Here is a 20,001-nt window from a genome sequence, read left to right as displayed (position 1 = left end):
TGCTTGATGCCAGGCACTATGCTAGCCACAGTGGGTAGAACTGAAAGAGACACGGTCCTATTCCAGCTTGAACTAAAATTGCTATAAATGACAAGCCCCTCTATACAGCCATGATTATGATTTTATTGATTTTCATGTATAGGGCTCATTGCTGGCTTTATTTTTATTTTATTTTAATAATTTCAACTTTTATTTTAGATTCGGGGGTACATGTACAGGTTTGTTACATGGGTATATTATGTGATACTGAGGTTTGGGGAACAAATGATCCCTACTAGGGGATTACCCAGGTAGTGAGTATAGTACCCAATAAGTAGTTTTTCAGCCCTTTGCCTGCCACTTCTTTCCCTCCTCCAGTAGTCCCCAGTGTCCATTGTTCCCATGTTTATGTCTATATATACCTCTCATTTGCAAGTGAGAGCATGCGGTATTTGGTTTTTTGTTCCTGTGTTAATTCGCTTAGGATGATGGCCTCCAGCTGGATCCATGTTGCTGCAAAGAACATGATTTCATCCTTCTATTATGGCTGTGTAGTATTCCATGGTGTATATGTACCACATTTTCTTTATCCAATTCACTGCTGACAGGCACCTAGGTTGATTTCATGTCTTTGCTATTGTGAATAGTGCTGCAATGAACATACAAGTGCACATGTCTTTTTTGTAGAACAATTTATTTTCCTCTGGGTATATAACCAGTAATGGAATTGTTGGGTCATATGGTAGTTCTGTTTTTAGTTCTTTGAGAAATCTCCAAACTGCTTTCCACAGTGGCTGAACTAATTTACTTTCCCACTAAAAGTGTGTAAGTGTTCCTTTTTCTCCACAGCCTTGCCAGCATCTGTTATTTTTTGTCTTTTTATTAATGGACATTTGGACTGGTGTGAGATGATATCTCATTATGGTTTAGATTTGCATTTTTCTGATGATTAGTGATGGTAAGTATTTTTTTCCTATGTTTTTTGTCCACTTGTATGTCTTCTTTTGAGAAGTGTCTGTTCATGTCTTTTTTTAAATGAAGTTATTTGTTTTTTGTTTGTTGAGTTGTTTAAGTGCCTTGATTCTGGATATTAAACCTTTGTTGGATGCATAGTTTGCAAGTATTTTCTCCCATTCTGTAGGTTGTCTGTTTATTCTGTTGATAGTTTCTTTTGCTGTGCAAAAGTTCTTTAGTTTAATTAGGTCTCACTTGTCAGTTTTTGTTTTTTGTTGCAATTGCTTTTGAGGACTTAGTTATAAATTATGTCCCAAGGCTGATGTCCAGATGGTATTTCCTAGGTTTCCTTCTAAGATTTTATAGTTTGAGGCCTTACAATTAAATCTTTAATCCATCTTGCATGAATTTTTGTATATGGTGGAAGATAAGGGTCCAGTTTGATTCTTCCGCATATTGCTAGCCAGCTATCCCAGCACTATTTATTAAATAGGGAGTCATTTCTTCATTGCTTATTTTTGTCTACTTTGTCGAAGATCAGATGGTTGTAGGTGTGCAGCTTTATTTTGGGGTACCCTATCACTTTCTTTTTTTTCACTTGTAGGGCACCATTCTAGGTACTAGGCCCAAGGTACAACAATGTTACATTTAAAAAATATTAAAGGCACATTTAAATTTAATTTTAGCATCAGTGAAAGAGATATTTTACGCACACAGTAGTGAAAAAAGTTTTCAGAATCTCTGCTTAATATTCAAAGCAAATAATGCTTTTTTGAATGAATAAATGCTTCTTTAAAAGGTAACATTGTGAGCTGGGCATAGTGGCCGATGCCTGTAATCCCAGCACTTTGGGAGGCCGAAGTGGGTGGATCAATTGAGGTCAGGAGTTTGAGACCAGCCTAGTCAACACGGTGAAACCCCATCTCTACTAAAAATATAAAAATTAGCCAGGCGTGGTGGAGCATGCCTATAATCCCATCTTCTTGGGAGGCTGAGGTACGAGAATCACTTGAACCTGGGAGGTGGAGGTTGCAGTGAGCTGAGAGGGCACCACTGCACTTCAGCCTGAGTGACAGAGTGAGACTGTCTAAAAAAATAAATAAATAAATAAAAATAAAATTGTCGTGCTTAAAATGTAATATAGATACACATTTCGGATTGTTTAAGTATATCCTCCCCCATCCTAGGAGAAAAGATTTATTTGTCTAAAGAGAGACTGGATATTAACTTCATTTCATTAGTAACTGACAATTTTGTATTTATATTTTATAGATGCCAGACTCTTGCTGTTGATATTAGTATGAACATCAACATTAGGCTATAATAATAAGCTATCAAACGTTCAGTGCAAGGTGTGTCTAGTTAAAAATTAGGAACAAGCTTAATAAAAACTTGTAAACTAAGCTCAGTCCTTACTTAACTTCTCATTTGCTCTGGATTGAAGAAAGCGTGTGGATGTGTGTGTGTGTGTGTGCATGTGTTTTTCAATGTCCCCAAACAGCACTATTTATCCAGCTGTCTACTTCCTTAAGGACAGATCTCTATCCCCACTCCCAATCCCAACCCCTGGCCCCATAGCAAGACTTATTTATCCTTAGTTACCAACTAGCTTATTAAAACTAATACTAGGCTGGGTGTGGTGGCTCACACCTGTAATCCCAGCACTTTGGGAGGCCAAGGCAGGTGGATCACCTGAGATCAGGAATTCAAGACCAGCCTGACCAACATGGAGAAACCCTGTGTCTACTAAAAATACAAAATTAACCGGGCATGGTGGGGCATGCCTGTAATCCCAGGTACTCAGGAGGTTGAGGCAGGATAATCACTTGAACCCAGGAGGCGGAGGTTGTGGTGAGCCAAGATTGCGCCATTGCACTCCAGCCTGGGCAACAAAAGTGAAACTCCATCTCAAAACAAACAAACAACAAACAAACAACAAAAAACTAATACTACACTAGTCACTGGGGCTTCTTCCATTAATATATGTGGGTGTTTCTCTGTGTGTGTGTGTGTGTGTGTGTGGTGGTGTTGGGGGTTGGGGGAGAGAGAGAGAGAGACAGACAGACAGACAGAGAGACAGAGAGACAGAGAGAACTTGCTTAGACCTGCTTTTTGCATCATCCAGCATTTAGTTTCCCTGCTTCCTCCACTAGGCTATGTTCACTTTCTCTAGTCAATCATGAGAAGTATGTGACTCCTTGTGTGAATTGCATGAGTGGCCCCAATTCTACACCCTTCCCAGTACCCATGTCCTTTGTTGTGTCATTTTGTGTTGCTTTTCCCCACACAAAATGTATGGGGTATATGGTATGGGGTATGGGGTATATGGTCCATCAGCCATCACTTACTTTCGCTGATGGGATGTTAACAAATGTGACACAATAGAGACTCCAGAAGTCCTTGTGCTGTTGGGCTTGACTATTCTGTGCCCTGTCATCACCTGGAAGACATTCTAGTCTGCTAGTTCCAGGAAGAAAATGAGAGACATGTGGGGCAAAGCCACCCCCAGAAAAATCTAGCCTAGATATTCTAACCCCAGACTTGTGAGGAATAATAAATAATTTTCTCTTTAAGCCACTGAATATTGGGGTGGTTTGTATACAGAAATAGTCAATGGACACACTTCCTTCTTCCTCCTCATGCAGACCCCAGATCCTCCCCTTCTCTACTCCTTAGATGAACCGCACTCTGCCCCCTAGCACCTGGTGACAAAAAGTGAGAACTTCTGTAGCACTAGGAAAATAGAAGAGAAAACAAGGGGAAAAAATGAGAGTAAAGGAGAGAAGACTATGCTGATGCCATCTGAGAGATTCCTATGGGAAAGATGGAAAAATTAACCATCACCATGCTCCTCCTGTTCCTTAATCAGTTCTCTCATATCCTTTCTTTTTCCCAACCCTTATTTCCTACTCTTAATGCTTTCTGTTCCCACTATTGATCTGCATCATGAGGCCAGGGTTCTTTTGCAATTATTGCTACATTTATTGAATACTAATTATATATTAAGCACTGAGCTAAGTGCCGTACTTGGATTATGCGTTTTAAACCTCACTATGGCACTGTAAGACGGATAACATGGTCTATATTTTACACACGAAGAAGCTTAAGAGTCATCAAATGATTTGCTCAAGATCCATGGCTAGTAAGCAGTGAAGCTAAGGCTCTAATCCAGGCAGGCTGACATCAAAGCCTGTGCTCTTCCCCCTATACCACACTGTCCTTTCTTGTTGAATCCTCTTCATCCTCTCTTCCACTGCCATTCTTCTCCCCTTCCATAGGCAACCATTAACGTATATATTTTTATGTGAATATTTTTTGCACAGTGAAGATGGTTGTTTGGTACACATTGTTTCTAATTTATCTAAGTGATATTTATTATCTTATTCTGTTTCTTTTTTTTATTAAGCATTCTGTTTTTAAGATCCATACACTTCGCTATGTGTTCATTTAATTTGTTGCCTCTTACCTGCTACCTAGTACTCCATGGTTTCTACTCATCCCAAATTCTTTATCCACCCCTCCATAGTGAACAACCAGATTTCCTCCAACTCCCCACCACAAGTAATGCTCTAGTGAATATCCTCATACATGGTCCCTTAAGGCCCCAGTGAGAAATTTCCTGGGCATAAATCCAGGAGCAGAATTGGCATGTCACAGGGAATGTTTATCTGTTGGACTAGATTGCTCCTCATAATGGTCTGCACTTCCACTGGCAGCACGTGAAGGCAAATCTATGCCTATGATCCTGTCTAAATTCTGCCAGCCTGAAAGGTGTAAACCGATAACTCACTGTTTTAACATGCATTTACCTAATTACCAATTATTTGGGCATTTCTTTACATGCTGGCTCTGTTTTTGAGTTTCCTTTTCTAAAAATTACCTATTCATAATCTGCTCATTTTGTAATTGAGCTTTTTTTTTTCCTTATTGATTCAGAGGAATCCTTTGCTTATTCTAGATACATTGGCTAGAAACATTCCAAATAGCTTCTCCCAGTCTATCATCTGGTCTTTGTGTTTGTTGTCTCTCATGAACAGAAGTCCTATTTTGATGTTTTCAATTAATATATATTTTTGCCTTATGGTTTGTGCCTTTGAAGTTTTGTTTAAAAGAGGCCCCTGACCTCTATTCTCAAATACTGAATATTGAAAAAAAATTCTCAAATATTTTCAAAACATTTTTGTCCATTATCTTTATGGGTTTACATTTCTATTATTTCCCCTTTAAATATGATTGTTGAAATAACCTTATAATATTATGAGTGAAATAAGCTTTAAAGAGTAGGTCCAAGAACTTGATCATTGTATACATCAATTGTTTCTGTGAAAAGCCTGTGATCTGAGTTCCAAGACATCAATTTAGAAGTGGACTTTTGGAATAGAGCCTGTTTATGCATTCAAGGTTGCCAAGATATTTATGAAAGGATCTCTAAAGTTCTATTATAGTGGTCTGGCCATTGTTGTTGGCCTCAGTATCGTTACATTATAATCATAGCGTTAATGTGATTATAAATCACCTGGGGCAGTGTTGCTTAAAGTGTGGTCCTCAAATTAATTGCATTGCATTTACTTAAATGTGCTTGTTAAAAATAAAGATTTCATTTGTCAAAACCCATAGAATGTACAACACAAAGAGTGACCCCTAATATTTGGTTGATAATAATGTGTCAATATCAGTTCATCAGTTGTAATAACTGGACCACACTGATGTAAGATATTGATGGTAGAGAGGCTGTGAGCTGGTGGAGAAGGGAGTATGTGGGAACTCTCTTTACTTTGCTCAGTTTTGCTGTACACCTAAACTGCTCTGAAAATACAATTTATTAATTGAAGAAAAAAAGATTACAGAGCTGTTCCTTACAACTACTGAAGTCAGAATTTGCATTTAAGATAAGTATCCCAAGTAAATATTATGCTCTTAGAAGCTCCATAGCTACTACCTGAAAATTATTATTTGCATAATAATAATGATAAGCCTCGCTGTGGGTGTCACTTAGTGGGTGTGCATTAGCTGGTGAAGGAAGGGATTACTTCAGAATGCATCCCAAGAGACAGCCAAAGAGAAATGAGTTTCTGAGTAATGGGGGAATAGTCTCCCAAGATTTATTTTAACTTCTATAATAATAAAAATTGTATTACTTATATTTGTTTGACACTTGGCTTTTACTTGCTGTGTTTATGGTGAGGAAAGTAAAGATATGTTCTGGACAAAACACAGGGACCTACAGGCCTACTAGCACTAAATTTTCATCACCCTGTGTATGAACTAAAGTGATCGTATTTTCTACACGGGGGATTCTTGTCTTTATTGTTTCTTCTGCCTGGGCAGAATCTCTTCCCTCCGTTACTTCTGAAGGACACCTCATCCCAAATTCACACAGACATTTTTAAGGCTTGGCTTTGTTCCTCATCTGTCTATCAATACAACGAGGGAATTCTCATCCAGGTTGAAAATGGGTAACATTCTAAGGAGTCACATTTCCATCAGGGGAATAAGGGCTCTCTTTGGGGACTGTCATCAAACTTGCAGAAATAGCTACATAGTTTGAGTTCCATGGATGGCAAATGTGATAAAAGAATAAATGTTGTAAAGGAATAACCTTTTAGTCTCTTACCTCATAAATATAGGTGTATGTGGGGAGATTATAAGAAACAAAACAAAAACTGAAACCAACTGACCAACTATGGTCACCCTTATATTTAAAAATATTTGTAAAGCAACCAGATGAAAAAATTAAATTTAAGCATGTGGAGGAAGCAATCTCCAGATCTTCACGAGGCCTCCTTGATGATTCAGTGATATTAGGAACAAAGGGAGACAGCAGGGCAAGGTAGTGAGGGGCATGGGCTATGCACCCCGTTAATCAAACACTATATATATAAATGTTGGTTAAATTAAATCAAAGCACTGCTCTGTTTCCAAGAAAAGGCAACAATAAAATTTTATCAGAAATGTGATTTTTTTAGCCTATGATTGAGTGAAACTTTCTATGTCATGGGTTACTTACTGATTTCTAATTATAATAAAACAAACTGGTGAGATTTCATTTCCTCTCTCTGCGCCTTGGCTTTTTCATCAGCAAAACAAGGGAGTTAAGTGACTTCATTGGTCCTCAATACTGGCTGTGCATTGGAACCTCCTGGGGAGTTTTTCATTCCTAGATCTACTTCATACCAACTGAATGAGACTCTCTGGAGTGGGACCCAATCCCTGGAATACTTTTTTTTTTTTTGAGATGGAGTCTCGCTCTATTTCCCAGGCTGGAGTGCAGTGGCATGATCTTGGTTCACTGCAACCTCCACCTTATGGGTTTAAGCGATTCTCCTGCCTCAGCCTCCCAAGTATCTGGGACTACAGGCATCCGCCACCATACCTGGATAATTTTTTGTATTTTTAGTAGAGATGGGGTTTTGCCATATTGGCCAAGGTGGTCTCGAACTCCTGACCTCAAGTGACCCATCTGCCTTGGCCTCCTTAAGTGCTGGGATTACAGGCATAAGCCACCATGTCCGGCCTGGAATCCTTTTAAATCTCCCCAGATGATTGTGAAGAACCAGGGCCTTTCTGCCTCTGTCACTGCATTTCAATATTTCTTTACCTTGATCCCCAATATAGATGAGAGGGGACATTGGTTTTATCACCCCTAAGTTACTACACCCCCTTAGTAGCTGAAGCATATGAATTGTTGACCTAAGTTTTTCAAGAAGACGAAATTTCTCTGTCTGGACCAATTCTTGAAAGCCTCCCCCTTTTTTCAGACAAGCTTATGGCATGCAGCACCCCAAATAAAATAATCTGAACTAATACAGGACTACACATTTCCAACCCAGGGCAGCTCTGGATTGGGTACCTGAATTTGGCTTGGGCTAGTGATTTCTTACTGAGGAAAGTATTCATCCAGCCTCTGAGGAAATATAATGAATGAAGATGGGATTAGGAATTTGTGTTCTACAGGCATCTAGGAAGAGTCTTGAATAATTTGTCAGTTTTTCCTCCTGTTATTGCATTGTTCTTGGTACATACTTACAGGGTTATACCACAACAAATATTCATTTTTGAAACATACTGTATTAATTAGGAATGCTTTCAGTTGCAAGTAGCAGCACATTCAACCATAGTGGCTTAAATAATAAGAGTTTTGTTTTTCTCATGTAAAATTCCTGGAATTTGTTTTAAAAACTTCACAGTGCGCAAATCTCTGTGATTCCCTTCTCCATTTCCTCACAGTCATTGGATGGCGGCTGCAGTTCCTGCCATCTCTTTTATGTTCCTTTAGGAAGAAGGAGAAAGAGGAAGGGGCAGCTTCTGTACCAGGAAAGCAAAAGTTTCCCAGGAAACCTGCAGCCGACTCCTGCTGACAATTTGTTGGCCAGAGAGGAAAGGGAGTTGGGAAGTGTCAGCCAACCACCAGGGTCTACTTTGGCTTGGATGTTTTGTGGGGAGTATCAGAAGCTCAGTTTTGGAAATATTAAGTTTCAGAAGCTAATTAGATATTCAAAAAAGGGTATCGGGTAAGCTGTTGGGTATAGAGACCAAAGTTCATTGAAGGGATGGGAGGAGGCTTAAACTTGGGAGAAATCAGAATATAGATGTTATTTAAAGTTGTGACACCTGATGAGATTACCTAAGGAAGTGTGTGTAGCTAGAAAGGATACACCAGTTAAAGAGTGGAGCCATGTGAGAGGAAATGGCAAAGGAGACCACATCAGAAGAGCCCAGAAAGAAAATTAGGCAAGGTCAGTGACCGGAAGCCAACTGAAGAGAGGGTTTCAAGATGGGGTCAGTAGTCAACTGTGAAAAGGCTACTGACAGGTCAATACAAGGATTGAAAGTCGAGCATGAGATTTAGCAATTAGGAGGTTGGAGTGACCTTGGTAAGACAGTGCCTGTGAAATTCTGAGGTGAAAACCTGAATGGAATGAGTTCATGAAAAGAGTGGGAGGAGAGGAATTAGAAGCAGCATGAATATAAGACAATTCTATAAGGGCATCTAAGGTCAGCTCCAACTCTCAGATTAACTTGAGCCCTTCTGAAAATGTGACGGGATATCTGCAGTTTCTTTAGAGGCACATTCTGAGATGCTTTGATGACCACAAGGACTTTGTTAAACACAAATCCCATCAGGAAACAGGCAGTTCACTATGACCTTATGAAAGTTTTAATTCAAAGCACTTGAAGATACTTTTTTTTCTGGGCTTCCTGATCTTACTTCAGTAGGTTTTTATAAAGTTAATATCCAAGTAAGAGTATAGCTTTCAAAGGCTATTCCTCATTCTTAAATGCATTAAACTGTTGATTAATAACATTATCTAAAAGCTGTTAAATAAAAATAAGACCAAACTCTTTACTTGTACAGAGTGGACCGATCAAGTTGAAAGCAGCAGAACAAGCATCTAAAAGAATTGATTATATGTCCCAGCACTTTGGGAGGCTGAGGCAAGTGGATCCCTTGGGCCTAGGACTTCGCGAGACCTGTTGGGCAACATGGTAAGGCCCTTTTTCTAAAAAAAAAAAAAAAGTACCAAAAAAATTTGCAGGGTGTGGTGGTGTGTGCCTGTGGTCCCAGCTACTTTAGGAGGCTGTGGGAGGAATACCTGACCCCAGGAGGTCGAGGCTGCAGTGAGCCGTGATCATGCCACTGTATTCCAGCCTGGGTGACAGCATGAGACCCTGTCTCAAAAAAAAAGGAAAAAAGAATTGATTACATGATGTTGTGTAAAACAAAGTACTTGAAATTTTGAGTAAAATGATTTGTGTTTGAGTCCTGCATCCAATCCTTCCTAGCTGTGAAAATTTAGATAAAATATTAAGCTTTTCTGTAGCTTGGTTTTTGATGTGTAAAATGGGGATAATGATAAACATCTCACAGGGTTATTGCAGAGATCAATGAAAAGGTTATATGGGAAAATGCTTAGTAATGAGAATAAATAAAGCCTATGTAGATATTATTGATTATAAATTGCTTTCACACACATGCTTTTGTTGGACTCTCTCAAATCTATGTAGGAGGCAGGGATGGGTATTGTTAAATATTTTTAAATATTTTAAAGAAATATTTTAAAGAAGGTAAAGCTGAGGCTCTAAGATGTTAAGGGGCTAGGCCAAAGTCACATGACTAATACCTGCCAGAGTTGAGACCAGAAATAGTTTTCTGTCTATGATCTGGGGCTCTGTCCACTATTAAGGTGTTCACATGGACACCACCTGGTATCAGAAACCAGTGAGGCAAGGAGGCTCCTCTGCCATGGACCAGAGTTTCTAAATTGCACTCATTCTACTCTTGGTGGTATGAGTGTACGGGCCTCTGACAGCACGGGTCCGTGGGTGGGTACACATCTGAAGCAGGAAACATTCGGGGCATCCTAGAGCCCCTTCCCCTTTGACTTTTTTGTTTGTTTGTTCGTTTTTTGAGATGGAGTCTCTCTCTGTCGCCCAGGCTGGAGTGCAGTGGCGTGATCTCTGCTCACTGCAACCTCTGCCTCCCAGGTTCAAGAGATTCTCCTGCCTCAGCGTCCTGAGTAGCTGGAACTACAGGTGCCCACCACCATGCCCAGCTAATTTTTTTTTGTATTTTTAATAGAGATGGGGTTTCACCTTATTGGCCAGGCTGGTCTCAAACTCCTGTCCCAGTGATCAGCCTGACTCGGCCTCCCATCCCCTTTGACTTTTACCTATCCCCTCCCCTAGTCAACACTGCATACTAACAAGTTCCTAAAAGAGTATTTAATGTGCTCACTGATATGAAGGCAGGAGCATTTACTGCCCTCATGTCCTCTTTTTAAAGAACACCTCTGAAGATATCCATAGAATTGAAATATATTATAGCTAGAAAGACCCTCAGATGACATTTGGTCATGCCCTGCATTTCACAGGCCAGGAAGCTTAATTCTGGAACTATTAAGATATTGACCCAAGGCTCCTCAGCTGGTGTCAGAGACAGGACTAGCACTGGGCAGCTTGATCCAAGTGGACAATCTTTCCACTACACCACACCGCCACTCCCAGTGTGGCCATAGCATGGTGTGATACCTAAAATAAAAATTCTGAAAGATTTCTCAATTAGTTGCTTAAATAAAGTGAATTTATTCTACCTCCTCCACTATAGCATTGAAAAGAGCTTAAACCCTTAATATATAAATGGTGGCTGGAGTCACCTCTTGATGGATAATCATGTATTCTCATTTGTAGTTTAAGTGCTAGAAGACAAAGTAACTTTAAAATTGTTCATGAGAGGACCCAATTATCTGATAAGAAATTCCAAAGACCATATACACAAATGCAGAAACAGACCTCTTTATGAATGGTGTCTGACAAGGAAAGAGATATTTGTGGCATACGAGCTCTGGAAAATGTAATTATTTATCCTTACATAATTAATGAAAGAAATTGAAAATGAAGCTTTCATTTCAAATCCTTTTTATCTGGATGAAACTTTAATTTTACATAATTAAATTGACTTCACAGTTCAGTGTGTTAAAATATGCAATTAAGCAGCATATCAAGGTTAAATGCCTACTGTTATTGGCTCATTTAGAAATCATGCTGCTGAACTCCCAAACAATACCTGCTTGTCCGTGATCAGCTCCAGAGCCAGGGATAGCACACATCCTGTAGAGCTGCTCCCCAAATTCAGAGCAGGCAGTTGAGTTTTCTTGCATGTGCCAGCTCCTATATAAAAAGTTAGTTGGCACTGGGCATTGCAGCTCACACTTGTAATCCTGCTGCTTTGGGAGGCCGAGGCAGGAGGATCCCTTGAAACCGGGAGTTTGAGGCCAGCCTGGGTACCCTGTCTCTACAAAAAACAACCCCCGCCGCCAATACACAAAAATGTAGCAGGATGTGATGGCACACACTTGTAGTCCTAGCTACTCCAGAGGCTAAGGCAGGAGGATTGCTTGAGCCCAGGGGTTCAAGGCTATAGTGAGCTATGATCGTGTCACTGCTCTCTGGCCTGGGCAACAGAGTGAGACTCTGTCTCTAAGAAAAAAAAAAATTAAGTTAGTTAGATATTTAAAGAGGTTTCACTTTTCTTTGTTTTTCAGTGGGGCTTTGTTTTTTGGCATAAAGAAATATCCTGGCACTTCACTGGAGCTCCATAGATGATTCAGTTTATCTCTTATAAAGGTTTTCTTTAAGACAACAGTTGTATCTTCAAACTTGTTGCCTTCTGTTTCATGAAAGTACATTTTTAATGTACTTTTTAAGTATGTTAAAATTCCTTCATTTTAATTTTCCCACTTTACAATTTATGATAAATCTTAGCTGTGACTTCTTTCAAATGATCTCGTGGAAAGGAGAAACTTAGGCATGTGGGAGGCATTGAAGGGGGACACTGAAGTGACGGTTGGGGCTAGTTGACTGGAAGTGTGTCACAGGAAAAAGCAGTCTGTAGAAGTGGAGACTTTTAGCTGTGTACACCCCTCCCTTGTTTTCCTTTTGAATATCACCTTTGTGACGATTAATTTATGGTCCAGCAGCATCTTGTATTCCTTTTCATCTAAAGACTCTGCGAGTAGAGCATAGTTCAACAATTAGAATTGAGCTTTTTCCCTTGCCTTACATATTTTAGAATTCATGTAACAGTGATTTTTTGTGTATCCATTAGGTGGAATGTTGGGAAGCATTCATGGATCTAAGCAATATCCTTGCTGCAATGACACTTAGAAAGCCTGAATCTATATGGTGGCTGATATGGTTTGCCTGTGTCCCCACCCAAATCCCACCTTGAATTTTAATAATTCCCACATGTCAAGGCCAGGGCCAGGTGGAGATTAATTGAATCATGGGGGTGGTTTCCCCTATACTGTTCTCGTGATAATGAGTAAGTCTCACAAGATGTGATGGTTTTATAAATGGGAGTTCCCCTGCATAAGCTCTTGCCTGCTGCCCTGTAGATGTGACTTTGCTCTTCCTTTGCCTTCCACCATGATTGTGAGACCTCCCCAGCCATGTGGAACTGTGAATCAATTAAACTTCTTTCCTTTATAAATTACCCAGCCTCAGGTATGTCTTTATTAGCAGCATGAGAACAGACTAATACAGTGGCCTTTCCAGATAAATGGGGAAGTGTGTTGCTGCATTAATTACAATAGCCACAAAAAGAAGACATCATCATGACATGAAAGTGACACTCAGGAAGAACTTCACATTAGGGGCATATTCTACAATTTCAGGCTTATTCTCACTATAATGCTCTTGTTGTTCATTATGGGATGTAAGTGATATAATTGGTAGACCATTGCATTTGTTCATTTTCATGCTGCTATGAAGAACTTCTTGAGACTGTGTAATTTATAAAGGAAAGAGGTTTAATTGACTCACAGTTCCACATTGCTGGGGAGGCCTCAGGAAACTTACAATCATGGTGGAAGGGGAAGCAAATACATCCTTCTTCACATGGCAGCAGGAGAGAGAAGTGCCAGCAGGGGAAATGCCAGACACTTATAAAACCATCGGATCTCATGAAAATTACTCACTATCATGAGAACAGCATGGGGGAGCCACCTCCATGATCTAATCACTTCCCATGAGGTCCCTTTCCCAACACGTGGAAATTATAATTTGGATTACAATTTAAGATGAGATTTCGATGGGTAAACAGAGCCAGACCATATCAACCATAAAACTGGAAGATTATAAAAGACATTACAGTGTGTATCCCTTTCAGATGTGTAATCTGTATCAGAATGTATGAATACTTTGCTCTGTTGAGCCAAGTCTTGAGATATGACATTGCCTTCTTCCATGACACTGAAAGGCATCATGTGCTTAATAAATTCTTCTAAAATTCCAAGCTGGAACTAGATTTGCTTGTCTCACTGCATTGCCCTGAAACCAAAAGGAAGCCTTGGCTACCACTGTACATCTCAGTAGTTTTATCAGAAAAAAACTTAATAGTGAAATCCAAAACAAGAACAGCAGCAAAAAAAAAACAGTGAAAAAAGTCTTAATGGGTGAAAACTTATATCAATGCATCCATGCAATTTGTAAAAGCACCCATTTATATATAATTAATTACACAATTTCAAATTATTCTTATATTCTTAATTAAAACCAACCTGTCTTCCTTTAGAATCTATAGAAGATAGCATTGATGACATTTAATTTTGATAATTACATGCACCTGAACACCACTAAACTACTGTTTAATGAAACTATGTTCACACACACAACATACACAACTACTGATTGGTCTTTCCGCAAACAATCTGACTTTGGAAGCTTCAATGTTTAGCAAGTGTTTAAATAATACCAAACAACAAAGACTACTTTGTATAGCAAGTGTAAATCTTGTACCATTTCCCAGGAACATGCAGGTTTGACTAAATTTTATACAAGGCTTAGAAATCCTGGTCTGATTTTATATAGATCCCATTGCATGAGGGTCTGATATGCCCTACAATAGAGCTGTTTACATCTTCTCAGAGTCTGAGATTAAGGAATTTCAATTGAGAGATAAAAATGTGGTGCAACTGAAATATTTCATCAATGTGGCCTGATGATCTGACTGCTTTATTGGATCTATCTGGTTTGAAACAGATGAACTCCTACTAATTTTCATCCTTCAGAACAAGATGGAAGAAACTACGGTCACATATGCAAATGGAGAAGATGATGAACACAGAAAAATTATGCAAAGATAATCCCTAAACCTTCTTTCTCATCAAAAGTTATAGCAAGGTGGTTTAATATATCACTGACGGAACATGATGCTTTGTTTAATGAAGACTCAGACGGAAAGGATCAGACATCAACCTTTAAATGCATCAACCAGAAGGAAAGACCAATTTTGAAAACTGTTGAGCATTATTCTATACCTCTAGCTGTTCTTTTCTGAACCATGAACCGGGAGAATTATTGTCACTCATACATGAGTATGAGTTGTAATTCTCAATTCCCAAGTAAAAATCTTCCTGCTTTTGTTATATTTTTCTTCTTGTGAATTTTTTCTCTTTGTGGTCAAAAGATGTCTGGAAAGTGAAAGGTTCTCAATATGACTTTGAACTGTACAGGAAACAATAGCATTCTGGTCCATTTAGGTGGGGGCAAAAATCATAATCTGCAGAACAAGCTAGGCTTTTATTTAATTCATTCTTTTAAAAAAGATAGCTTGTTCTAATATTGAATTCTCCTTACCATTACGTTTGAAGTAAAGTTAACTGGACAGAGACCTGTCTACATCCAACAAGCTACAAAGACAACAAAGGTACCACATTAATGAATGCCTGTGAAAGCACAAAATCTATAATGTAAATAAAAGTGTAATTATCTTCATATCATCCTTTTTATCTAGAAAGGGCAGCTCTGAGAAGGTGGTAATTTTGTTTTTAGGAAGTTTCAGCACGACTCCCCTGTGTAAGGGTTATTTTTGTGTTTAGAATACTTTTGATAGAACTAAGTAAACTAATATGTGTTCTGTCTATAAATCAGGGAGAAAAGGGGTTTGTGGGTGACTGCTGCTCTCCTGGGCTGCTCCATTTTAGTCCATAGGCTATTTCTATGTCATAGTTTACCCGCATAAACAGTTTACCCGCATAAACAGTGATGGTCTAGATATAAAGCCTGCTATATCATTACTTGTGACATTTATGTGGAAACTAATATATACTTACATTTGAGTCCCGTTGAAGCAGTGAAGGGTTTTTGAAATTAGTACCTACTTGAAATAATAAGCTAAATCTCATACTTCAAGGATGGATTTAGCTCCCAATTAGAAATAAGAGCTAGAAGAAGGAGCCACTCAGCTAAAGGTGATAATGTAAGTGCACAGTTTTAAAGTTAAAGATAACATAAAGATAAAACTGTTAAATGAATCTAAGTCTACTAAAAAAACAGAGACACCAAAATTCTCTCCCAAAAAATTGGTTTAGAAATCTGAAAAGAAAATTAAAAGATTCATCTTCAATAACAACTTGCTACCTCTTATTTGCCCACTATGATATATTTATGTATCATTCAATAATCAATGTCCTATTTTCTATCCTGGTTTTCTTTGTGTTTCAGAAGGCAATTTCTTTTGGAAAAGAAATCTGAGGACTTTTGATACCCAGATAACACATTTAAAATTCAGCTAATTAGGTAACTACTGAAATCTCTAACTAACTATTTGGGGCCAGTGTTACTACCTCTCTCTGAGAAGTTGGGTCTGAATTCAATTATCACAAATAGTTTAATAAAGATATATATAGATGATGTTAGAGATTCTCCAGGCATTTATTTCAACCTGAAACATAGCTGAATACATGGAGAGAAAGTACTTTCCATTCAACCAAATAGACACCACCCACAGTTACATCTTAGCCATTAAGTTCTGATGGCGAACCTGAAATCAGAGGAAGAGGGAAGAAGAAACCGGAAAAAAAAGCATCAAAATAATAATGATGGACTAAGGGAGTTTCAGAAAGATAAGTAAGTATAATATTATATTTTTACTATGTAAGCTTCTTGAGTTGAGTCTGGGGTAAAGTCTGCAAGCTACACGGTATTAAAAGAGGCAGCAAATTAGAACCGCAGGGGAAGCACTAGTATTTGAGGGGAAAGAATGGAGAGCACCATTTTTTTGTGCTTGAGGCATCCAGGTAAGAGTTCCTTAAAGCAATCTTACCTTTGTTTTCTGCCTTCAGTTCCTCTGCCATCAAGCTGTCTTGTCGATTACCAAGCACAAATGCTAGAAATGAGAGGATCAGGGCATCCAAAATTCCAATAATAGCGAGGATGTATGCCCAGCGGACTGAGCAAGCCCCAAGAGTGTACTTGTCTGTCTTTTCTCCACACATCCGTTTTACTTCATCTGAGTCCCAGCCATCAGGGAAAATCATACAGCCAAGCACAAGGCAGGCAGCTTGGAGAGAAAGAGAGAAAAACAAAAGAAACAAAAAAGATAAGTCAATAAATTTTAACTTAGCAAATGTTTCCATTGTCTGTCGAATCATTGTTTCAAATTATTCTTGATTTAAAAAACAGCAAATCTCACCACTGTCACTCTGAATGTGTGTGTGTGTGTGTGGGCATGCACGCGTGCATGTGTGTGTTTTGCTGGTTAAGGTAAAAGCAGCCCAGCACTCTACATTGAAAGAAACTCTGGGAATGCACTTTACAGTGAACGCAAGCATCCTGAAAGAGGTTAAGAAAATATTAAGAAATGGAATTTTGGGGTGCATTTGTGGGAAGGGTTCCACTACAAATAGGTCATAAGGAATCATAACACTGCAAAATAACAATTCAAGGCTGGATTTGAGGAGCTATGACAGCAGCCACAAAAGGGTAACATGGCAAACACTAGAGTGTGTACTGACTTTGAATCACTATGAAAAATATTTTTATATTGGGATCACCCCTCTTCCCCTGCCACAGAAAAGTTTTGTTTTTTTTCTCCTTCCTTTTCTTTGTTTTTCTGGTATGGATATAGAGAAAGGAGAACTATAATACACTGTTGGTGGAAATGTAAACTGGTACAGCCATATGGAAAACAACATGGAGGATCCTCAAAAAATTAAAAATGAACTACAATATGATTCAGCAATCCCACTATTGAGTATATGTCCAAAGGAAATAAAATTAGTATGTCAAAGAGATATCTGAACTCCCATGTTATTACAGCACTCTTCACAATAGCCAAGGTATGCAATCAACCTAATGTCTATCAATGGATGAATTGATAAAGAAAATATTATGGCAGTTCCAAGATGGCCGAATAGGAACAGCTCCAGTCTACAGCTCCCAGCATGAGTGACACAGAAGACAGGTGATTTCTGCATTTCCAACTGAGGTATTGGGTTCATCTCACTGTGGCTTGTCGGACAGTGGGTGCAGGACAGTGGGTGCAGTGCACCGAGCATGAGCTGAAGCAGGGCGAGGCATCGCCTCACCCGGGAAGTGCAAGGGGTCAGGGAATTCCCTTTTCTAGCCAAGCAAAGCTGTAACAGATGGCACCTGGAAAATCGGGTCACTCCCATCCTAATACTGCACTTTTCCAATGGTCTTAGCAAACAGCACACCAGGAGATCAGATCCCACAAATGGCTTGGAGGGTCCTATGCCCACGGAGCCTCGCTCATTGCTAGCACAGCAGTCTGAGATCAAACTGCAAGGTGGCAGCGAGGCTGGGGGAGGGGTGCCCGCCATTGCCAAGGCTTGAGTAGGTAAACAAAGTGGCCGGGAAGCTCGAACTGGGTGGAGCCCACCGCAGCTCAAGGAGGCCTGCCTGCCTCTGTAGACTACACTTCTGGGGGCAGGGCACAGCCAAACAAAAGGCAGCAGAAAGCTCTGTAGACTTAAATGTCCCTGTCTGACAGCTTTGAAGAGAGTAGTGGTTCTCCCAGCATGGAGTTTGAGATCTGAGAACTGACATACTGCCTCCTCATGTGGGTCCCTCACCCCTGAGTAGCCTATCTGGGAGGCACCCCCTAGTAGGGGCAGACTGACACCTCACATGGCGGGGTACCCCTCTGAGATGAAACTTCCAGAGGAACGATCAGACAGCAACATTTGCTGTTCACCAATATCCGCTGTTCTGCAGCCTCCGCTGCTGATACCCAGGCAAACAGAGTCTGGAGTGGACCTCCAGCAAACTCCAACAGACCTGCAGCTGAGGGTCCTGACTGTTAAAAGGAAAACTAACAAACAGAAAGGACATGGACACCAAAACCCCATCTGTACATCACCATCATCAAAGACCAAAGGTAGATAAAACCACAAAGATGGGGGAAAAAAACAGAACAGAAAAACTGAAAATTCTAAAAATCAGAGCGCCTCTCCTCCTCCAAAGGAACGCAGCTCCTCACCAGCAATGGAACAAAGCTGGATGGAGAATGACTTTGACGAGTTGAGAGAAGAAGGCTTCAGATGATCAAACTTCTCCGAGCTAAAGGAGGAAGTTCGAACCTGTGGCAAAGAAGTTAAAAACCTTGAAAAAAGATTAGATGAATAGCTAACTAGAATAACCAATGCAGAGAAGTCCTTAAAGGACCTGATGGAGCTGAAAACCAAGGCACAAGAACTATGTGACGAATGAGCAAGCTTCAGTAGCTGATTCGATCAACTGGAAGAAAGGGTATCAGTGATTGAAGATCAAATGAATGAAATGAAGTGAGAAGAGAGGTTTAGAGAAAAAAGAATAAAAAGAAATGAACAAAGTCTCCAAGAAATATGGGACTATGTGAAAACACCAAATCTATGTCTGACTGGTGTAGCTTAAAGTGACGGGGAGAATGGAACCAAGGTGGAAAACACTCTGCAGGATATTATCCAGGAGAACTTCCCCAATCTAGCAAGGCAGGCCAACATTAAAATTCAGGAAATACAGAGAATGCCACAAAGATACTCCTTGAGAAGAGCAACTCCAAGACACATAATTGTCAGATTCACCAAAGTTGAAATGAAAAAAATGTTAAGGGCAGCCAGAGAAAAAGGTCAGGTTACCCACAAAGGGAAGCCCATCAGACTAACAGCTGATCTCTCAGCAGAAACTCTACAAGCCAGAAGAGAGTGGGGTCCAATATTCAACATTCTTAAAGAAAAGATTTTTCAACCCAGAATTTCATATCCAGCCAAACTAAGCTTCATAAGTGAAGGAGAAATAAAATCCTTTACAGACAAGCAAATGCTGAGAGATTTTGTCACCACCAGGCCTGCCCTACAAGAGCTCCTGAAGGAAGCACTAAACATGGAAAGGAACAACTGGTCCCAGCCACTGCAAAAACATGCCAAATTGGAAAGACCATCGATGCTAGGAAGAAACTGCATCAACTAAAGAGCAAAATAACCAGCTAACATCATAATGACAGGATCAAATTCACCCATAACAATATTAACCTTAAATGTAAATGGGCTAAATCCTCCAATTAAAAGACACAGACTGGCAAATTGGATAAAAAGTCAAGACCCATCAGTGTGCTGTATTCAGGAAACCCATCTCATGTGCAGAGACACACACAGGCTCAAAATAAAGGGATGGAGGAAGACCTACCAAGCAAATGGAAAACAAAAAAAGGCAGGGGTTGCAATCCTAGTCTCTGATAAAACAGACTTTAAACCAACAAAGATCAAAAGAGACAAAAAGGCCATTACA

At 39.6% G+C, this 20,001-nt stretch overlaps 1 protein-coding gene across 2 annotated transcripts in view; it reads right to left on the bottom strand.

Moving 5' to 3' along the window:
• LHFPL3 (LHFPL tetraspan subfamily member 3) overlaps nucleotides 1-20,001 on the bottom strand; it is a 554,202-nt gene that overhangs the window by 144,156 nt on the left and 390,045 nt on the right. For both annotated transcript variants that reach the window (XM_031012787.3, XM_031012786.3), the window contains exon 2: nucleotides 16,538-16,774. In XM_031012787.3, coding sequence (XP_030868647.2) covers nucleotides 16,538-16,774 — 237 coding nt within the window. The remainder of the gene's footprint in view (nucleotides 1-16,537; nucleotides 16,775-20,001) is intronic.

Source organism: Gorilla gorilla, chromosome 6 (assembly GCF_029281585.2).
Source record: "Gorilla gorilla gorilla isolate KB3781 chromosome 6, NHGRI_mGorGor1-v2.1_pri, whole genome shotgun sequence".
Taxonomy (NCBI): Eukaryota; Metazoa; Chordata; class Mammalia; order Primates; family Hominidae; genus Gorilla; species Gorilla gorilla.
Note: the sequence above shows the minus strand (reverse complement) of the source record. Positions and strands in the feature narration are given on the sequence as shown.